General features: G+C 32.6%; 2 protein-coding genes across 20 annotated transcripts in view; both read left to right on the forward strand.

The window, feature by feature from the left end:
• Positions 1-13515, forward strand: part of LOC131955027 (helicase with zinc finger domain 2) — a 38204-nt gene extending 24689 nt beyond the window's left edge. For all 9 annotated transcript variants that reach the window (XM_059318931.1, XM_059318930.1, XM_059318932.1 and 6 more), the window contains 24 exons: positions 51-268; positions 481-1377; positions 1588-1733; positions 1857-2058; positions 2441-2653; positions 2919-3197; positions 3369-3548; positions 3671-3847; positions 4421-4574; positions 4706-4912; positions 5296-5637; positions 6067-6209; positions 6431-6718; positions 6832-7057; positions 7470-7803; positions 7890-7975; positions 8101-8367; positions 8630-8823; positions 9133-9306; positions 9670-9882; positions 10213-10440; positions 10733-10877; positions 11084-11251; positions 11953-13515. In XM_059318931.1, the coding sequence (XP_059174914.1) occupies positions 51-268; positions 481-1377; positions 1588-1733; positions 1857-2058; positions 2441-2653; positions 2919-3197; positions 3369-3548; positions 3671-3847; positions 4421-4574; positions 4706-4912; positions 5296-5637; positions 6067-6209; positions 6431-6718; positions 6832-7057; positions 7470-7803; positions 7890-7975; positions 8101-8367; positions 8630-8823; positions 9133-9306; positions 9670-9882; positions 10213-10440; positions 10733-10877; positions 11084-11251; positions 11953-12068 (5597 nt within the window). In that variant the 3' untranslated portion in view covers positions 12069-13515. The remainder of the gene's footprint in view (positions 1-50; positions 269-480; positions 1378-1587; positions 1734-1856; positions 2059-2440; positions 2654-2918; positions 3198-3368; positions 3549-3670; positions 3848-4420; positions 4575-4705; positions 4913-5295; positions 5638-6066; positions 6210-6430; positions 6719-6831; positions 7058-7469; positions 7804-7889; positions 7976-8100; positions 8368-8629; positions 8824-9132; positions 9307-9669; positions 9883-10212; positions 10441-10732; positions 10878-11083; positions 11252-11952) is intronic.
• Positions 13516-15666: 2151 nt separating this feature from the next.
• The window catches only part of LOC131955019 (rap guanine nucleotide exchange factor 6), a 29707-nt gene continuing 28593 nt past the window's right edge, over positions 15667-16780 (forward strand). For all 11 annotated transcript variants that reach the window (XM_059318899.1, XM_059318907.1, XM_059318906.1 and 8 more), the window contains exon 1: positions 15667-15795. The gene's annotated coding sequence lies outside the window, so the exon portion shown is untranslated. The remainder of the gene's footprint in view (positions 15796-16780) is intronic.

Raw genomic sequence — 16780 nt, forward strand, 5'->3', positions numbered from 1 at the left:
ACTAAAAAACCATTATCGTGCCTTAAATATTGCTTTTTTTGTTTGTTTAGGTAAAGAAGTGAGAGCTTTGTTTATTAGTACAGTCAGAACATCCAACTTGTTGCAAGAGCCTCACATTGTTCGTGCACTTGAGTGTGGGGAAGACATTGGAGATTTGGGTTTCTTATCCAACCCAAAACTCCTTAACACAGCATTGACTCGCACCCAGTCATTTGTTGCTGTTGTTGGCGATCCTGTTGCCCTGTGTTTGATAGGAGAATGTATTCAGGTAAGCTGAGGTTGTTAGATACTTGTTAAACATGAAATCCTTTTTTTTTAAATATCCAAAGCATAATTTCATTTTAATATAACTGTTGTCAAAGTATATTTAAGGGCATTGAAAAATATCTAACAATTCAAATGGACTGTATTTATTACAATGAATTTAGGAAGATGATTATTTTGACAGATATGGGACTAAATTTCAAACAAATCTTACAGGTGTGGAGAACTTACCTGAAACACTGCTCCAATATGAAAAGTGTTTGGCCTCAGACATTGACTTATGATGTAGTCAAACTTCAGGTCATTCAGATCCAGATGAGCCCCCAGGGTAAAATAGTTGACATGATTTCCAAGAGAGGCCAAGATGTCTTTAAACAAACACTTCGTACCCACCCACTTAACAGTGACACATCTCACCTCGACACTGACCTTCACTACTTGGCTAGTGGGGATGCCATTACAAATTCTTCCTTCCAAAGTCAGTTTGAAGAAAGCATTTACAAAGTGATGAATTCACAGAGTTTTGATTCTGTTGCTAGTGCCAATCATAATCAGGAAGCAAGCGGAGTTCTGAGAGTTCCCAAACAGTTGAGCGTGGATGAACTCTCCATGAGCTCTATGATAAGCTGTGAGGACATCATCTTTCAGCTGGCCAGGGAAAATATAATAGCCTCAGAAACAGGAGACAATGGCTTTATCAAATCTGAAGGCATTTCAATTGAAGAAGTTGATGGATTTGCTGTGATAGAGTACAGTCTTGAGGACTCTGGTAGCAGAGAGCCCTTTAAATTGACATCTAAAGATGATGATTTTATCACTTTCCTCGTTGAGAATGAGGACAGTGCTTTGAACACAGTCTATGAGAATTGGAGTATCAAAACTATGAAATCTAAACTGGAAAATGAACCTAATCGCTACTTAAAGTGTTTAATTAGCATAAAGGATGGAACCACCTCTGCCATTGTTCTTGGATCTTGGCCACCACAGTTAAAATCCATCAAGGGCCGTGACATTGACATTCAAGGTCAGCTGAACAGAGGTCATGCCTTAAATGGAGATGTAGTGCTTGTAGAACTGCTGGGCCAATCTGAAGATGGCAAGATTCAAGGCCAGGTAACTATGTTATGTTCATATGAATATTTTGCTTCACGTTTTTCTTTGTTTATTAATTTTTTGTTGTGTTTCTGCTCAGGTGCTTTATTTTTTAAAACTCTTTACAATTGATTACTGAAAATTTATCTGTAAACCAGTGGCAGGTTAAAAATGATCAATGTATGATTATTTTGGTTTTGATTCAAATATTGTCACTGATTTTTTTTTAAGATCAAAGGTATCTTAGAGAGAGCCCAGGAACCAAAACTGATAGTATGTAGTGCAGACATAGACCAACCAGGTATCTTGACACCCATAAATTCTGAAATGCCTTGTATGTATAGCCTCACAAGTGCAGCTCGCATCAAACTGGCCAGGTATGATTCGATCATATTATTTGATTTAGTTTTAAAATACTGTTTAGGTTATGTCACATTAGATGATGCATACAAGTCAATGTAAAATAAGATTTTCCTGACCATATTTTTCTGTTTGCTTAGGAAAGGCAATGTGTGTGTGTACAGATTTGTTACTACAAACTGCATTGAATTCAGCCATTTTAAAAGCATTGATACCTTAGAAAACAGCAGTAACTGTTTGTTTATAGTGCGCTACCTTACATGGCAGGCAGGTTTTACATTACCTCTTGGTGTAGTAGTTGGCCTGCTAAACCCAGATGGCACATTAGAGAAAGGAATTAAGGTATTTTAATGTCTTTATAATCACTTTATAACCAATCACTTGTATTTGCTTGTTAATAGTGTTTAAACCAAAATTAACTTATAGTAAAATAAAAAATAATATCTCCTTATACCACAAGTCATTTTACAATCGCTTTGGTCTTTTTGTGGTTTTGAGTATTTAAAAGTACTTAAACTTAAAAGTAGTATTTCACATATTTTTCTGTTATTATAGCACAAAGACATAAACAAAACAGAAATTAGAAAACCTTATTTTAAAAAAATACACTAATAAAAAAAATAATTAAAAACTTTAATCATATCTATTAAGTTTACTCACAACATGAAAAAATTACTGTGGCGCTTATGATACGACTGACAATATTTTGTTTTCCTTGTTTTAGATTTTAGACATAGAGTACAACATTTGTCAATCACTGCGCCCACAAGCTCTTGATGAGTCCGAATGTCTTTTCCCACCGGGTTCAGCAATACCTGCTCATTTGCTGAAGAATAGAAAAGATTTGACTTCCAGTTTTTGTTTTACTATCAACAACCCACAGACTGAAGATGTTGAGATGGCTATCAGTGTTAATCAGATAGACAACTGCTATGAGGTAATCCCATAACAATTTTAGTTTAACCAACCTTGTAAATAAAGTAAATTCCCTTAAGCCTAGCATCAAAGTAAATTTGAGGGTCAGCTGTTTTGAGGTATAAAATAAGACCACTAGGTTATGTTTTGGGATTAATTATTATTGACACATTTCTTGTCTTAACATATGTCTATACAATTTGTAAAATTAGTTATATTTATAATTTCCCTGTAATAATAATTAGATGATAAAAATGAAATAAAATACATTATTTTAAAATTTACAGGTTGGAATCCATCTCTCTGATATTGTTGCATTTGTGGAAAAAGATTCAGTATTAGATCAGGAGTGTGAACACAGAGGTGCTTCTCTGTTCCCAATTGGAAAAGAGCCCAAACATATGCTACCCTCTCAAGTTTGTACCGAGTTCTGCAGCCTTAAAGTAGGCGTCGACAGGCTGGCTGTGTCTGTGCTGATTAATGTTGATGAAGCAGGGAACCTTGTTGGTGGCCCAGAAATTTTTAGAAGTGTCATCAACTGTAAACAGAGGTTCTCACACACAGAGGTAATTTAACTACATTCTCATTTTAACTCAGCTGTCATTGTGGGGTGTCTTAGACAATTTTATAAGATTAAAAAATAATGTGTAGAAGTAAAAGCGTGTAGCATTAAACATCAAACTTAGTCTGTTTAATTATGTTTTTAATTTGTAATTTAACATGACCTCACTTTACAGACAGAAGACATTTTACTGAGCCCAGAGGAAGCTCAAGAGGATTATTTAAAGAGCTGTATTACAGTACTGTATCAGTTATCTTACCTCTGGAGATCTGAAAGACTGGGCAATGGACATTTAAATTCTGATTTGGGTGTTGAAAAACAAATGGCAAAACACTCATATTTAATGATGAATGAGGTGGGTGATTTTTTTTTCTGAGTTTTACATTGCTTGTTACAAAAATTTAACTACACAGTGTATATCCAATAGCCCCTGTGATAACCAGTGTCTGTAGTTGATTTGTACACTATAATTTTCAGGTGAAAATTCACTTCAATTCCATCATTGCTGAGCTTTTGTTGTCAAGATTCAGAGATTCAACTCCCCTGCTCATACAGCCTAGCCCAGCTATTGAAAAGTTGGAACAGTGGAGGAAAAAATATGCCTGCGATGCTTTCAACAGCATTCCATTAACAAAGGCTTTTCTTGATGATCAGGTATGTTACACATAACTACACATCTTGTGTCTGTAAGTCACTTTATTTACATTTTTAGATTAAAACACAGAGTAGAGCTTATCAGTATGGTCTAGTATGCAGTATAGTTAACACAACATTACATGTCAGAAAAAGCATAGATATAATACTACATCTTGTTTCAATTTAATAAAAATAAGTAATTTTCAACCACACTAAAGAAAACTATTGGAACACCTAGTTCAACTGAAAGCTTAGAGTGACCAACTTGTGAAATGTATATGTTAGTAAAAGCTACATTTCTCAGATCTGCCTCACAAGCTTTTAACTCCAGGTGGGAAGGGAGGTTGTAATAATCTGGCCTGTTTGGCACAGTTCAGCTTGGGTGGTTGAACTGATAAACTATTAATGTATATCATTACTAACTAGGACAAAACTTGTCAAGCTACTTATTCTTTTAAAATGTATTTTTGCTTTTTAAAACATTTTTTAATTGCCACACTTTTGTTCCATAAACATACCTTAAAGAAGCTCAATTTTACAGTTAAAAACGAACTAAAATAATATAAACATAACGTTTAAACTTTGTTTTAGGTGTGTCGTTGCCAGGAAAGATGCACATGTGTATTTAGTTACTTGAGAAAAAACCAACAGAAGAATACAGATTTTCTTTCTGTCCTGAAAGACAGCTGGCTGATGATTGTTAAAGCTGTCAGTGAGGATTGTATGGACTTTGAGCTTGCACAAGGTAGGCAATTCTATCCTCCAACAAATACTGGCCTTCAAGTAATAAAGAAAAATAAAAAATATACATCATAATTAAAGTAAGCTGTTAGAAAAATGTAATGTATCAAATTATGCATAAATATATTCTTTCAGATCTGATAAGTAACTCTGACAACATGCCCCAGCTAGCTGTTGCCACTCTAAAGCTAAAAGAAATTGAACAACCAGAGACTTTCATATGTTCCCAATACCTAAATCAATCTGAAAGGTATCATTATGGACTCAATCTGACTGCTTATACCAATTGTACCAACCCCTTAAGGAGATACATCAGCATGGTGGTACAGAGGCTGCTTGTTGGTAAGTTAATTTTATAGGATAACACTGCAGTGAACTCAACTGGGAACAGCAAGACATGTAGGAGACAATACTCCTAAATTTAACAGGAGTGGAGCCACTAAGGCAATATGATTACCAAACTCTGGTTTCCTTTTGGCAGCTTTTGTGACACCGCTGATGCCAAGTTGTGTGGAGCAAGGGGGGGGGGGGGCTAACACATGGGCAGCATCTGGCTATTCTCAGCTTATTGCCCAGGCCTTGCACTTCGATTTCCAAAGCTTAATTATCCAATATCAGACTATTTGGTTTAGCCTAATTACCAGACAGATTTTTAAAATGTTTATAAAGATCTAGTTTTAAAAACCCGAAGAAATTAAACATTTTATGCCATTCTATCATGACAGCATATGCTAATGGTGAAGTTAGTCCCTACACTATAGAAGAGATAAATGACATCTGCCTGCAGTCTTCTGCCACCAAGTACAATGTAGATAGCTACCACAGGGCTGTTTTCCAACTCAATCTCTGTGATGCTCTCAAGTCAAGACCTTTGAAGATGACTGCTCTGGTAGAGGATGTTGACATGGAGAAAGCTGTTCTCTCTTTCAAAGGAGTTTCTGGGGTGCCAAAAGTCTCTAGAACCATCAGTTTATCACTGCTGTCACCAGTCAGTGTGATCTCGTTTGCTGATCAGAAGTCATCTCAAGTTCAACTCAAGTGGGAAGAAAGAGTATATGTAAATGGAGGTAATTTACTCTTTTCTGCCTCTTTAATTGGAAAAAATATATTTGAAGTGTTTTTTTTTATTATTTAGTTTTAATCATGAACAGTGGTTCTATATTTATTAAATTGTGCACCAGATAGCATTGTTTGAACTATTTATTTTAGAAGGTAAACTAGCTGCCAAAATATTGGGAAGATTAGCCCAATTTATTCCATCTTTACTCTCAGCTTTTTAAAGAAAAGAATAGGAGAAAAGTACAAATCTACAAATGGCCATTAAAATAAGACCTCATATATATTCACTTTCAAGAAATATTCCTTACATTAGTGACATTTATCTACTTTAGATTTTTTAATGTTATTAGTTTTGGTGTTTTAATTATATTTCATATATCCCATAGCTACATTTATTAGTGTAAACTTGCTTAACAGAATGTGCATCCATATTTCAGATTCTGATTACCAAACCCGTTCAGTTTCTGAGATTAAACTTGAACCAGACAGATATATTTGTAGCATCTCTACACTATCTTGGCAACGTCTTCTTACAGCAGTAAGAGAAAAAGATGAACCAACAATAGCCAGCCATGTACAGGTGAGAAACTGTTGCACTTGTGTGGAAGAACAATTTAGCAGGACTATATACTCCATTTGTAAAATTATGTAAATAAAACAAAAACTACTTCATACAGAAAATTTTAGATAACCTGATTAACTCATATCATTGTCTTTATTAAGATTTGCAGATGTCTTTATAGTATTCTTCAAAAGATATCAATAACTCATGAAATAAAATATTGCTTTTTTGAATGACAGGAAATATCAAAACAAGTGGGAGGAGAAAGTGAACTGCTCAGCATAAGTTACCCTGACGTTATTAGTCACATAGGCAGAGATGGATCAGTGAGGCATTTTGTGCCATTTACATTCAGTTTCCATGAGAATCAGACACTTGAAATGCAAATTTCTGTTGATGATAAGCAAGGCTTGATCACTCCATGTCTCCAGCTGTTAAATATCTCTTCAGGCTTGGATATTTGTCTGGAACACAAGACTCAGCCTGATAAATGTTTTACCAACACACAAGATATAAACTTGAATAAGGTAAGGGAAGGTTACTTCACACATCTAAATATTGTATTGTTAATTCATCACAAGTGTTGCTGATTGTTTTCATTGACAATGGTGACAATAATCTAATTGTTCATATTTTACAGATTACTTATTCAGAAGAGGAGAAATATGCCTTTGAATCACTGCTGCCTATATTGTCCCTTGAATCATCATACCAAGCAGTGAACGAGGGAGATAAAGTCACCATTAAAAATCTTTGTATTTCGTGGACAAAAAGCAACAACTCAGTTTTAGAGGATGACAGTGTTCAAGGAGAATTTTTTCTGTCTGATGAATTCTGTTTAAGAAATGAATTTCAACCTGACTTTGGTAAATATACATTGTTGTTTTAATATCTGTGACCTCCCCTTTTCTGTTACCCATATTATTTATTATTTGAGGGCAACATGAATAGCTATCCCCATATAATAATATCGTTATTCTGTATGTGTTACAATCAAGGTAAATAGATATATAAAGTTACTGTTAAGCTCTACCTTGCAAAAATTATACATCAACCGGGTAGTGTGTAAGGCTGATCACATGTTTTTGCTTGGTGCCATGACTGACTTCTTGCTGATTGATTGGTTCAAGCTGACCAGTGATGCCTACCTGGTTGACCTAGTAATTACATTAACCATTCCTGAGTTACATTGCAGAATTAAACAGAGTACCACACTGAAATACACATAACAAATTTCATAGCTCAATTATTATTCTTTCTGTATTTTTTTCTTTCCAGGTAGTAATTTTGAAAAACAGCTGTATGATGGTCAGCCATTGCACAACACAGATTGTAATTACAGCTTAGATTTCCTCTGTGTCCGCTACAGCAATCTTACTATTCCTGATGAACCAGCTCTAGATGAAAGTGTGGCTGTGGTAGTTAACAATGGTCAACCTATCACCTGGGTGGGCCACTGTCAAGTTAAACAGGTTTCAAGGCGTGCAGATGGTTTTAAAGTGACCATTTCATTGATTCAGTCCAGAATGAAAATTCCTACTGAACTCCTGGGTGATGCTGCAGATACAATTGTTTGTACAGTGGAGTGGATATGTAAGACTAAAGAACAGAGGTAATGGCTAGAGCTTTTAAGTTAAACACCATAGGCACTGGGTTTTTATGTTTTATTGTTATTTCTATAAAATTGTTATCTTACAGAATTCTTGATGTATCTATTCGAGGTCTTCGTAATGCCTCTCCTTTTGCTAAAGATATCATCACAGGAAGAAGGCCCACTAATACAAGTACTGTAATATTTTTATTTTTGAAGTTAGAAATTTAAAATGCAAATTGAAAATTGATTTGCTTCAAATGTTACTTACTCTTGTGAAAAAAAGTTAGTTATTGCTTATTTCTGTTTCGTTTGTAGTTGACCCAGTCCCACAAGATAGTTCAGTACTCCCTACCAGTATGTCTATTGAGCAAGAGATGGTGATATCAGACAGCTACAGGCAGCCATTTTCGACCATTGTTGGTGGGCCTGGCACAGGCAAATCCATCATGGCTGCCAGATTGGCCCATTTGCTTGCCAAAGGAAATCAAACTGCTGATTTGGTTAGACAAACGCGGTACCAAGGCTATAGAACACAATTAATGATTTGTGGACCCAATGAGAAATCTTTGGATGTTATCACTGGTGGGTTTTGTACACATTTCTAAATTAAATCAGTCATCAGTTCTGTATATATTTTAATATTAACTATAAATATAGTAAACGCATAAATATATATATAGTAAACATAAGTACCTAAATAACTTACTTAATTCTGAAGTAACATTGTTAAAAAAAAAATTGTTTTATATGCCTTAAAGGCCCGTTATTTTTAGCATATACAAAGATAGGTTGTTTTGGATAAATTAACCAACATGTAGAATACTGAGGTTTTTTTTCTTTTTAGGATACTTAAAGGCCCTTAACTTGGCACAAGTTCACATTGTACGTGTTTATAGCGAGGAGATAGAAGAAAGAGATTACCCCTTGTCATTGAATCCAAAACCCACCTTGACTGTGAAGCCATCATTGGCCTGTGCTGTGATGGAGGATGTTGCACTACACCATTTAATTAGAAAACATACCAATCCAGAAAGCAAGGTATTTGCAGTCCTTAACATTTTTTATAACATATTATAACTCAGAAAATTAATTTAAAGATAATTTAGAACTTCAATATAAATAAAAACATAAAGAGAGGTTAATATTACATCTTTTACATCAGAATTGAAGAGCAACAACTGTAACAGTTTAAACATTCTTTTAATTCTTACATCTAAATTATTTTAAAACATTTAAACACTAACCATTTTAATTTTTCTATATTTAATTAAGAATGTTTGTCTTATTGTTCAGATGTTTGAGTGTACGAAAACCAATTTATAATTATGTACCTAACTCTAAATTTAGGAGCTACTAGAACAAGAAATGATGATGACATTGACTGGCAAACAGGTGGTACCTCTTGTACAAGCTTGCTTAGAACGAGCACAGACTCATGAATTAAAGAAGGCTCAGATCATTGTGTGTACTTGTACAACAAGTGCAAGACCTGTGCTGAGGAAAGCTGCAAATATAAAGCAGGTAATTTCCATATTCTGCAATTGAATTTGGATATCTGCTTTTTACATCAATGATACACATACAAGAAATGCATGCAAAGCTAAACCCTCATGTAAAGTATTGTTTCAGCTGCCTAATGGGCCCAAATAATGTAAAACAATTGCAGATATAAATTTAGCCTAGCTACTAATTGACCATCCTTACTCTGTATGAAAACACTTAATGTTCACCACCCTGTAAAATAATCTTGACAAAGTACTGGTATTTGGTTTTGCAAATCAGCAGTAAGCTCATATCATAAATTCCCTTCTTTATTTGAAGGTACAAACAATTATGAAGACATCCAATATTTATTTGCAAACATGTAATTTATTTTGTTTTAAGGTTATCATGGACGATGCAGGTTTTATTTCTGAAGTTGAATCTTTGGTGCCTCTTCTCATACATAAAGCTGTAAATCAACTGATATTACTGGGTGATTTGGAAATGCCTGAGGCTCATATCAGTAATCATCTCGCAGCACAGCATGGACTGTCCCGGCCTTTGCTCCAGCGCTGTACACAAAAAGCTCACAAGTTACATCTTCAGTTTAGAAACGTAAATATGTTTATTAAGCTTAAAAGAGAATAGCTATAAATGTTCAAAACCTGAATTAATTTTATATTTTGGATTAAAAACATTTCTCCTCACACTTAGACCATTTCTCATATTTAGTTACTAAATAAAAAAATCTATGTATCTAGATATTACACTCAAATATCTTCTCTTTTTATTAGTTTAATAGCTCTGTAAAGTAAGAAATTAGGTTAATATAATCAAATAAATTTTATTTAATATCTGACATCAACTGGGTCGAATAAAATAAGTTAAACATGACAGTGTGAAACCAATCCTGGACTTAATCATTTGAAAATCTTTTTTTTTTAGCTGCCCACAATTTGCAGTTTTCCCTCAAACTTCTTTTACAAGAGTATTTTGGCAACAAGCCCCAAAGCTGTACTGCATTATCCTGCCTCTACTATTCCTTGGCCTGGAGAAGCTGGGTTTCCTTCAGTTTTTTGTCACTTAAAAGGCAATGAATCTTTTGCTGGTGGAAGCCAAAGTAAATACAGATCAGAGGCTGATCTAGTCAACATACAGGAATCTCAAGTTGTCGTAAGTTTTTGAGTTTTGGATAGTTTTATTTCTTTTACATTATACTACACCACCATTTACCTTTAATATTACATTTAAGAAGTTATGTTAGGTTTGGTATTGATATAAGGTTTCTTTTCATTTGTTTCTGTTAACACTTGCTTTTTAGTTACTTTTACTAAGATAAATGATTCAAATAAAGAAATTGTTTAAATTTTCTTGACTATAATTCAGTAGTTGTACACTCTTTGAAATGTGTGGCTCATTTCCTCCATTGCCCTAAATATTAAAACGAGCAATTTTAATGTTTCAGATCTCCATTGTTGATGCTCTGATCAAGCAACATAAAGTTCAAGCCTCTTCTATCCTTGTGCTAACAGCCACCCAAGCTCAGGCAGCTCTAATCACACAGTCAACATCAAATCCTATTGTTGTCAACACTGTCTTAGAGAGCATTGGTTGGTTGATTTTTTTTTTTTACTTTACAACGCAATATTGCTATTTTATTAACGATATATTATATTTTCATCTTACCTTAGGATACCTGTTGTCTTCCTAAGTGTTTCATATTGTTTAAGATTTTTAAAATATGCCTCAGAAAACAGTTTTGTCAAAAGAAAATGTCCTATATCTAACATACCCAGTACTTGTCAACTAATTTCAGGTCAAGAAAGTGATTATGTTATTTTATCCACTGTTCGGACACTGCCTGATTCTGAGCTTCAGTTTCCACCTACAGCTAAATGGACAAGCCAGCACATAGGTGAAGTGGCAAATCCTCGCTTTGTCAACTTGTCCATAACTAGAGCTAAAGCAGCACTCTTTATAATAGGTAGGTTTAACTTTTTTAGTATTCAAAACCTTTATACTTCATAGAATGAATTGCGATTTATTGTAAACATTTCAGCTGTTATGAACCAGTAGATTTCATATACATAAAATTAAATTTAAAAATAAAGATAGGAATTTTAAAACATAGAAATTCTTCTGTTTGAATTCATTACAAAGGGAAATATTAAAATATCTGGATCAATGAAGTTTTTAAAATAGATTACTTAATCTGCCAACTTTACAAAATCCTCGAAGAACTGGGACATTCTTGTGATTTTGTTTTACAAGGCCCAAGAGTAGGTTATCATTGACCCTTCCTTATCAGCACTTGGACTTAGTGAAGAAGGATATGTATTGAAGATGTAAATTTAATATGAAAACATAAGTTATGTCTAAGGAGACACAGTAAACATTTAAGATTTTATTTACTTTATACCCCTTTGGAAAATCTCCATGGATACCCATGTATTTTTCTAGTTAACTAAATTCCAGTTCTGTATTTTGGAATTTATTGTTCTTATCTTTATTTTGAATATTTCAGCTATACCCATCCTTCCAATCTTCTGTTAATCTATCCTTTAATTAATCCTGACTGTTAAAATAATTTTACAGGTTTTTAATCTCTTGAAATATAAATTATAATTGTTTTCTTTGTTTTTCAATCTTGTGAATCTGTTAGATGCTTTTTTTTTGTTTTTGCAGGTGATAAAGATTTACTGGGTAGCAGCCATCCATGGAAATGTTTGCTTTCCACATACAGGAGACGGAAAAGCCTTCAGTTAGATTGTACACGGTTTCTTCAAACTCTAACCCTATAAATCTCAGGGTGTAGATGAATATTTACAGACATAATAAATTTAAAATCATAACCTGTTCATGTTAATTAATATGCCTTTTATTCTAATTTGTTTTACATAAAAACTTTAGCGTATTCTGGTTCCTTTTTCTTTCTTGAATAATTAACTGTTGAATATTACTTAAATACTTGGTGTGTTTATTGTTGTATAGATTTAAATCATGCTTTTTGTGTGTAAAATTGTATGTTTTAAAGGTGTAATTTTAATAACTCTGTACCTTCTGTAAAGAGAAAAAAAACTCTTTGCCTTTTTTCTGTAATGTGTTTTAATTCAAACATACTGATATTTGTTTTGATATTAAAACATTTCTTACATTTTTTTAGATTAAAATTCTTTTTTTTTTGGGTTTTTTTTAAATTAAAAAAACGTTTTTTAAAAAAATAATGCAATTACCATTCAAAACGTTAAAATGACTTCGTGGTTAAAAATAATTACTTGTATATCTGAAGTATTATTGATGTACAATTGTTTTTATTTTAATTTGATTTGCATGTTACTAGTACTTTTGTACTTCAAACAAAGCTGATGACGACAATTTATACCGGTAAATGTCATAAAACTATAAAAAACGTTAAATATGTTCTTTGCTGATATTGTTTTACATTATTAATAATCTGCTGAATGTTTTTTCTTTTGCTGATTATTCCAAAATATAATAATTTTCTTTGAAAAATTATATTTAATTATGATAACTTACAAGTTTTTGTTTTTTTATTTGTGGCAAAAATAATTGTGTAAACATAAAACAAAAAAATTAGACAAGGTCAACTGACTTCCATCAAATGCTAAGTTGGAGATATCTATCAAATCAGAAGCTGTATATTATAAATTATTAACGTAAATGATAAAATCCATTATTAGTTTAATTAACTTAAGCAATTTTATTAAGGCTAATAGATACTATAGCATCCATATAAAGCTCTGCGTATGTGTGTTTGGCACACTAATCACTGTAATATATAATGTTGTAAAAAAAATTTAAAGAAAAATTGTATTGCTTAACAGACTAAATATTGCAGTTTTTCATCATTTTTATTTTTTAATTTCTTTCCCAATTATTAAATAATGTTCACAACGCATGCAAAAACATGCATAAAACTATTTAAAATAGTGAATCAGTGACAGGTAAAGTGGCTTGTTTTGTAGTGAATTATTCTTTAGTGCATATAAGAAAGTGTTACTAGATAGGGATGATGTGTTCAATGAGGATGGGCTTTGTGTTTGGAGGGTTGCTATTTAATAGAGCAGTTCATTTAAAAGGTGCACAAAATAAATTATGATTACATTTTGCATCAATGTTAAAAATAATGTATTATATTGTGTTGTTGGGTATCATATCAAATATAATTGTTGTTGTATTTGACCTTTTTGGATTGTGTTTTTGTTGAATAGATTTTGTTATGCTGTCTTTTTTTAGTTGTATTTGATTTTTGTAACTTTTTTTCATGTTGTGTTTTGTTTTATTTTTATTGTGTCATGGTGAAATTCTGTTGTATGTTTTTGTTGTATAAACATTATTGTAAGGGTTGGATCTCAGTTAAGTTCTGTGTGGTTAAAGTTGAAGTTAGTTTCTTTGGTGGGATCAATGGGGTGGAGATGGACATGAGGCTGAGTGAAGGAGTGTAGGATGCAGAAGAGAAACAGGATTTTATATGTGCATTTAGCTGAAGTTAATTATCAGAATACTCTTCCTAAAAGAAAAGACGTATAGTTTAAAGGATAATAAATAAACCGGGAGTGATCTCCCCTAAACTTTCTCGAATATTCTTATATAAAATAACAGGGGATGGGAACTCGGGCTATAGACATGATTTTTAATCCATTTTAAATACTTAAAGTTTTAAAAATAGAATAAAATCTCGTAGACAAATTAATTGCACACCAAGTGAACGCGAAATAAAAAAGCGCATAATAGTGCGCAATATTATTATTACTTTTAAAATTTACATTAGTTTTTTGAGAAATCGGAAGTAGCGTAAAGTACTACTTCCAGTCAACGGAAATGACTCAAAATTTAATAGAAGGTAGAGAATTAGATCTTTTACTTACGTATGAAATTTCATTTATCTATCTGAAATAGTACTCAAGTTATAGGCTTTTGAAAAATTCAAAGTAGGAAAAGTACCACTTCCGGTTATCGGAAATCGCTCAAAAGTTGATACGGATCTACGATTTTGATAAAATACTTATATATGAAATTTCATCAACCTAGCTGTAACGGTACTCAAGTTATCGTGTTTACACACGGACACACACACACACAGACACACACACAGACACACAGACATACGGACAAGATTGCAAAATTATGTTTTTCCGTATCAGTGAGATGCAAAACGTCGAGATTTGCAAAAATCTCGATTTTTTTTTTTTGCACGATTACAAGACTTTCTCTATACTTCGTATATACGAGAAAGTAAAAATGACAAGCTGAGAGCTGGATTCATATATAATAGTTATATAACTCTATTTCAGTGATTTTACCCAAAATAAATAATTTTAAATTTTGATAGACAAAATGTCGTTTTGCTCGCTACTCAATAAAAGCGAGCCAAATTTTGTTGCCATTCAATACATATTTTGAGTAACACAATTTCACCTTATTGCTAAACAGACATTTACATATAAAAACGTTCTCAACAAAAATTTCAACTTTAATTATACTTTAATATTTATAGTAAAATAGAATGTTTGTGTAAGAGATATGGCCATAAATTAGTTTGCTATGAAGCTTTGTTGGATTTAGCCATGAGCTGCATATATAGCCTGTTATATATATATATATATATATATATATATATATATATATATATATATATATATATATATATATATATATATATATATATATATATATATATATATAATACGTTTAAGGAAATGCTCAGAGAATCGAATTTTAATCTTGCTCTCCAGAGGGAGGGAAACCACTTACGTTAGTAAATACTAATAATTTATAAGCAGTTACTGCCCTTACAACGCAGTGACTAGAACATAGATTGGCAAGAAAAATACAATAGAACAACTTTAAAAAACAATTTAAAAAAAAGGAAATGACTAAGTTGTTATCTAGTTATTTAAAAGGACTAGCATTATTGTATGAAATCGGGTTAAAAATTCATAATCCTTAAATTTGTTTTGGGTCTCCTATAAACAAGATTTGTACTTGTTTTTCGATGTTATAGGCTTAATAAAAAAGAAAAGTTGCTCAGATTTTGGGCTTAACATTATTACAGAGCTTAAAATACTTTCATTTTACTGGGGCTTAAAATTTGTGTTAAATTGAAAAAGATAGTTTTATTACTTTTTATATATTTTTTAGGAAATGATCTAGACATGATTTGGGTATAAAAGGTTTATTTTCAACAATCTTATTCTCTATTCTAGTCTAGTCATGATATCGTTAGTAACTCAAATACGCTTCCCACTATCCCCGTTTTAGATTTATTTCTTGTGAGTCATAAAGTAGGTTTGAACTTTATACTTAGTAAGATATTTCTAGCAATTTTTTTTCTTATTACAAATGAGTTGTCCCCCCTTTTCCCTATAGATGGCGGAATACACAGCCTCCTTCTGACTGTAAACATGGTGGCGTCAATAATTCATTGATGAATGGATTGTTCTTTTTCCTCCTTCCTCATCCTTCCATTACTCCAATGTGTATCGCATTTGCATTCTAAATCTATTAGTAAGTAGAACGGTTGCCAGCTGTTTGTGTAATTATTACTTTTGCACCCATATTCTTTTCTTTTTCACCTTATTTCTTTTAAAGACTGAACGTATAAAAATCTGAACTTGGGTTAAGTAAGTTGCATGATGTACAATGCAAGCAGACAGTGAAGCAGTAACAACACTGATTGAATAGTTAAAAGTTAAAAGTAGTGAATCTAAATTCTAATGACCTAGTCTAGATTAGAATACTGGATGTAGATATTAGAGCTAATTTTAGATTAGATTAGATCTAGAATTAAATCTAGATCTAGGTACTGTTACAGATCTTCCAGAGATAGAATTGATTGTAAAAATGTAATGATGTCTTTCTTTCTAACTCACTCTAACTAATACTTAGTTAATAGCTAAAAACTAAAACTAAAACTATAATTAAATTACTTAATGAGCTTTCCTAAGCTAAGAGTCTACGACTTTAAGACTAAGTCAAGTGTCCCCCACACACCATGCCCCCAACCCACCCCTATACACTACTATACAGTATCCAAGCCCCCACCCCTATAGTGCCCTGCCCTATACTTAATCTTATACACTATACACAGTGTCCTTTTTCACGCATCTTTTCTTTTGGATATCGCATCTTTTCTTTTGGATATCATGGCATTTTGACAAGACGTGTTTTCACTGTCGAGCTAAGTCCGAAATTGTGTTACTGTTTGTCTTTTCTGTCTAGTCTGTAACCAGACTGTTTTATGCTGACGAAGACCTTGGGTCAAAACGTCCATAGTACCTGTAACTGTCTTTAACTTGTGAGGTATTACTAACACTATTTGTTTGATTACTAATTGCATCATTAACCTCATTGCAGATACCATTTGTATTAATGATGATTGATGGGAGAATTTTTATACCAGTGTCTGATAATGATAATAGAGTCTTCTTAAAAAAGGGGTTGTTAAATAACTAAACTCAGTACATTTAAACTGTAAAAAAACTGAAAGTAA

This window comes from Physella acuta, unplaced genomic scaffold, assembly GCF_028476545.2.
Source record: "Physella acuta isolate Inbredline_101_S28 unplaced genomic scaffold, ASM2847654v3 ptg001049l, whole genome shotgun sequence".
NCBI classification, from domain to species: Eukaryota; Metazoa; Mollusca; class Gastropoda; family Physidae; genus Physella; species Physella acuta.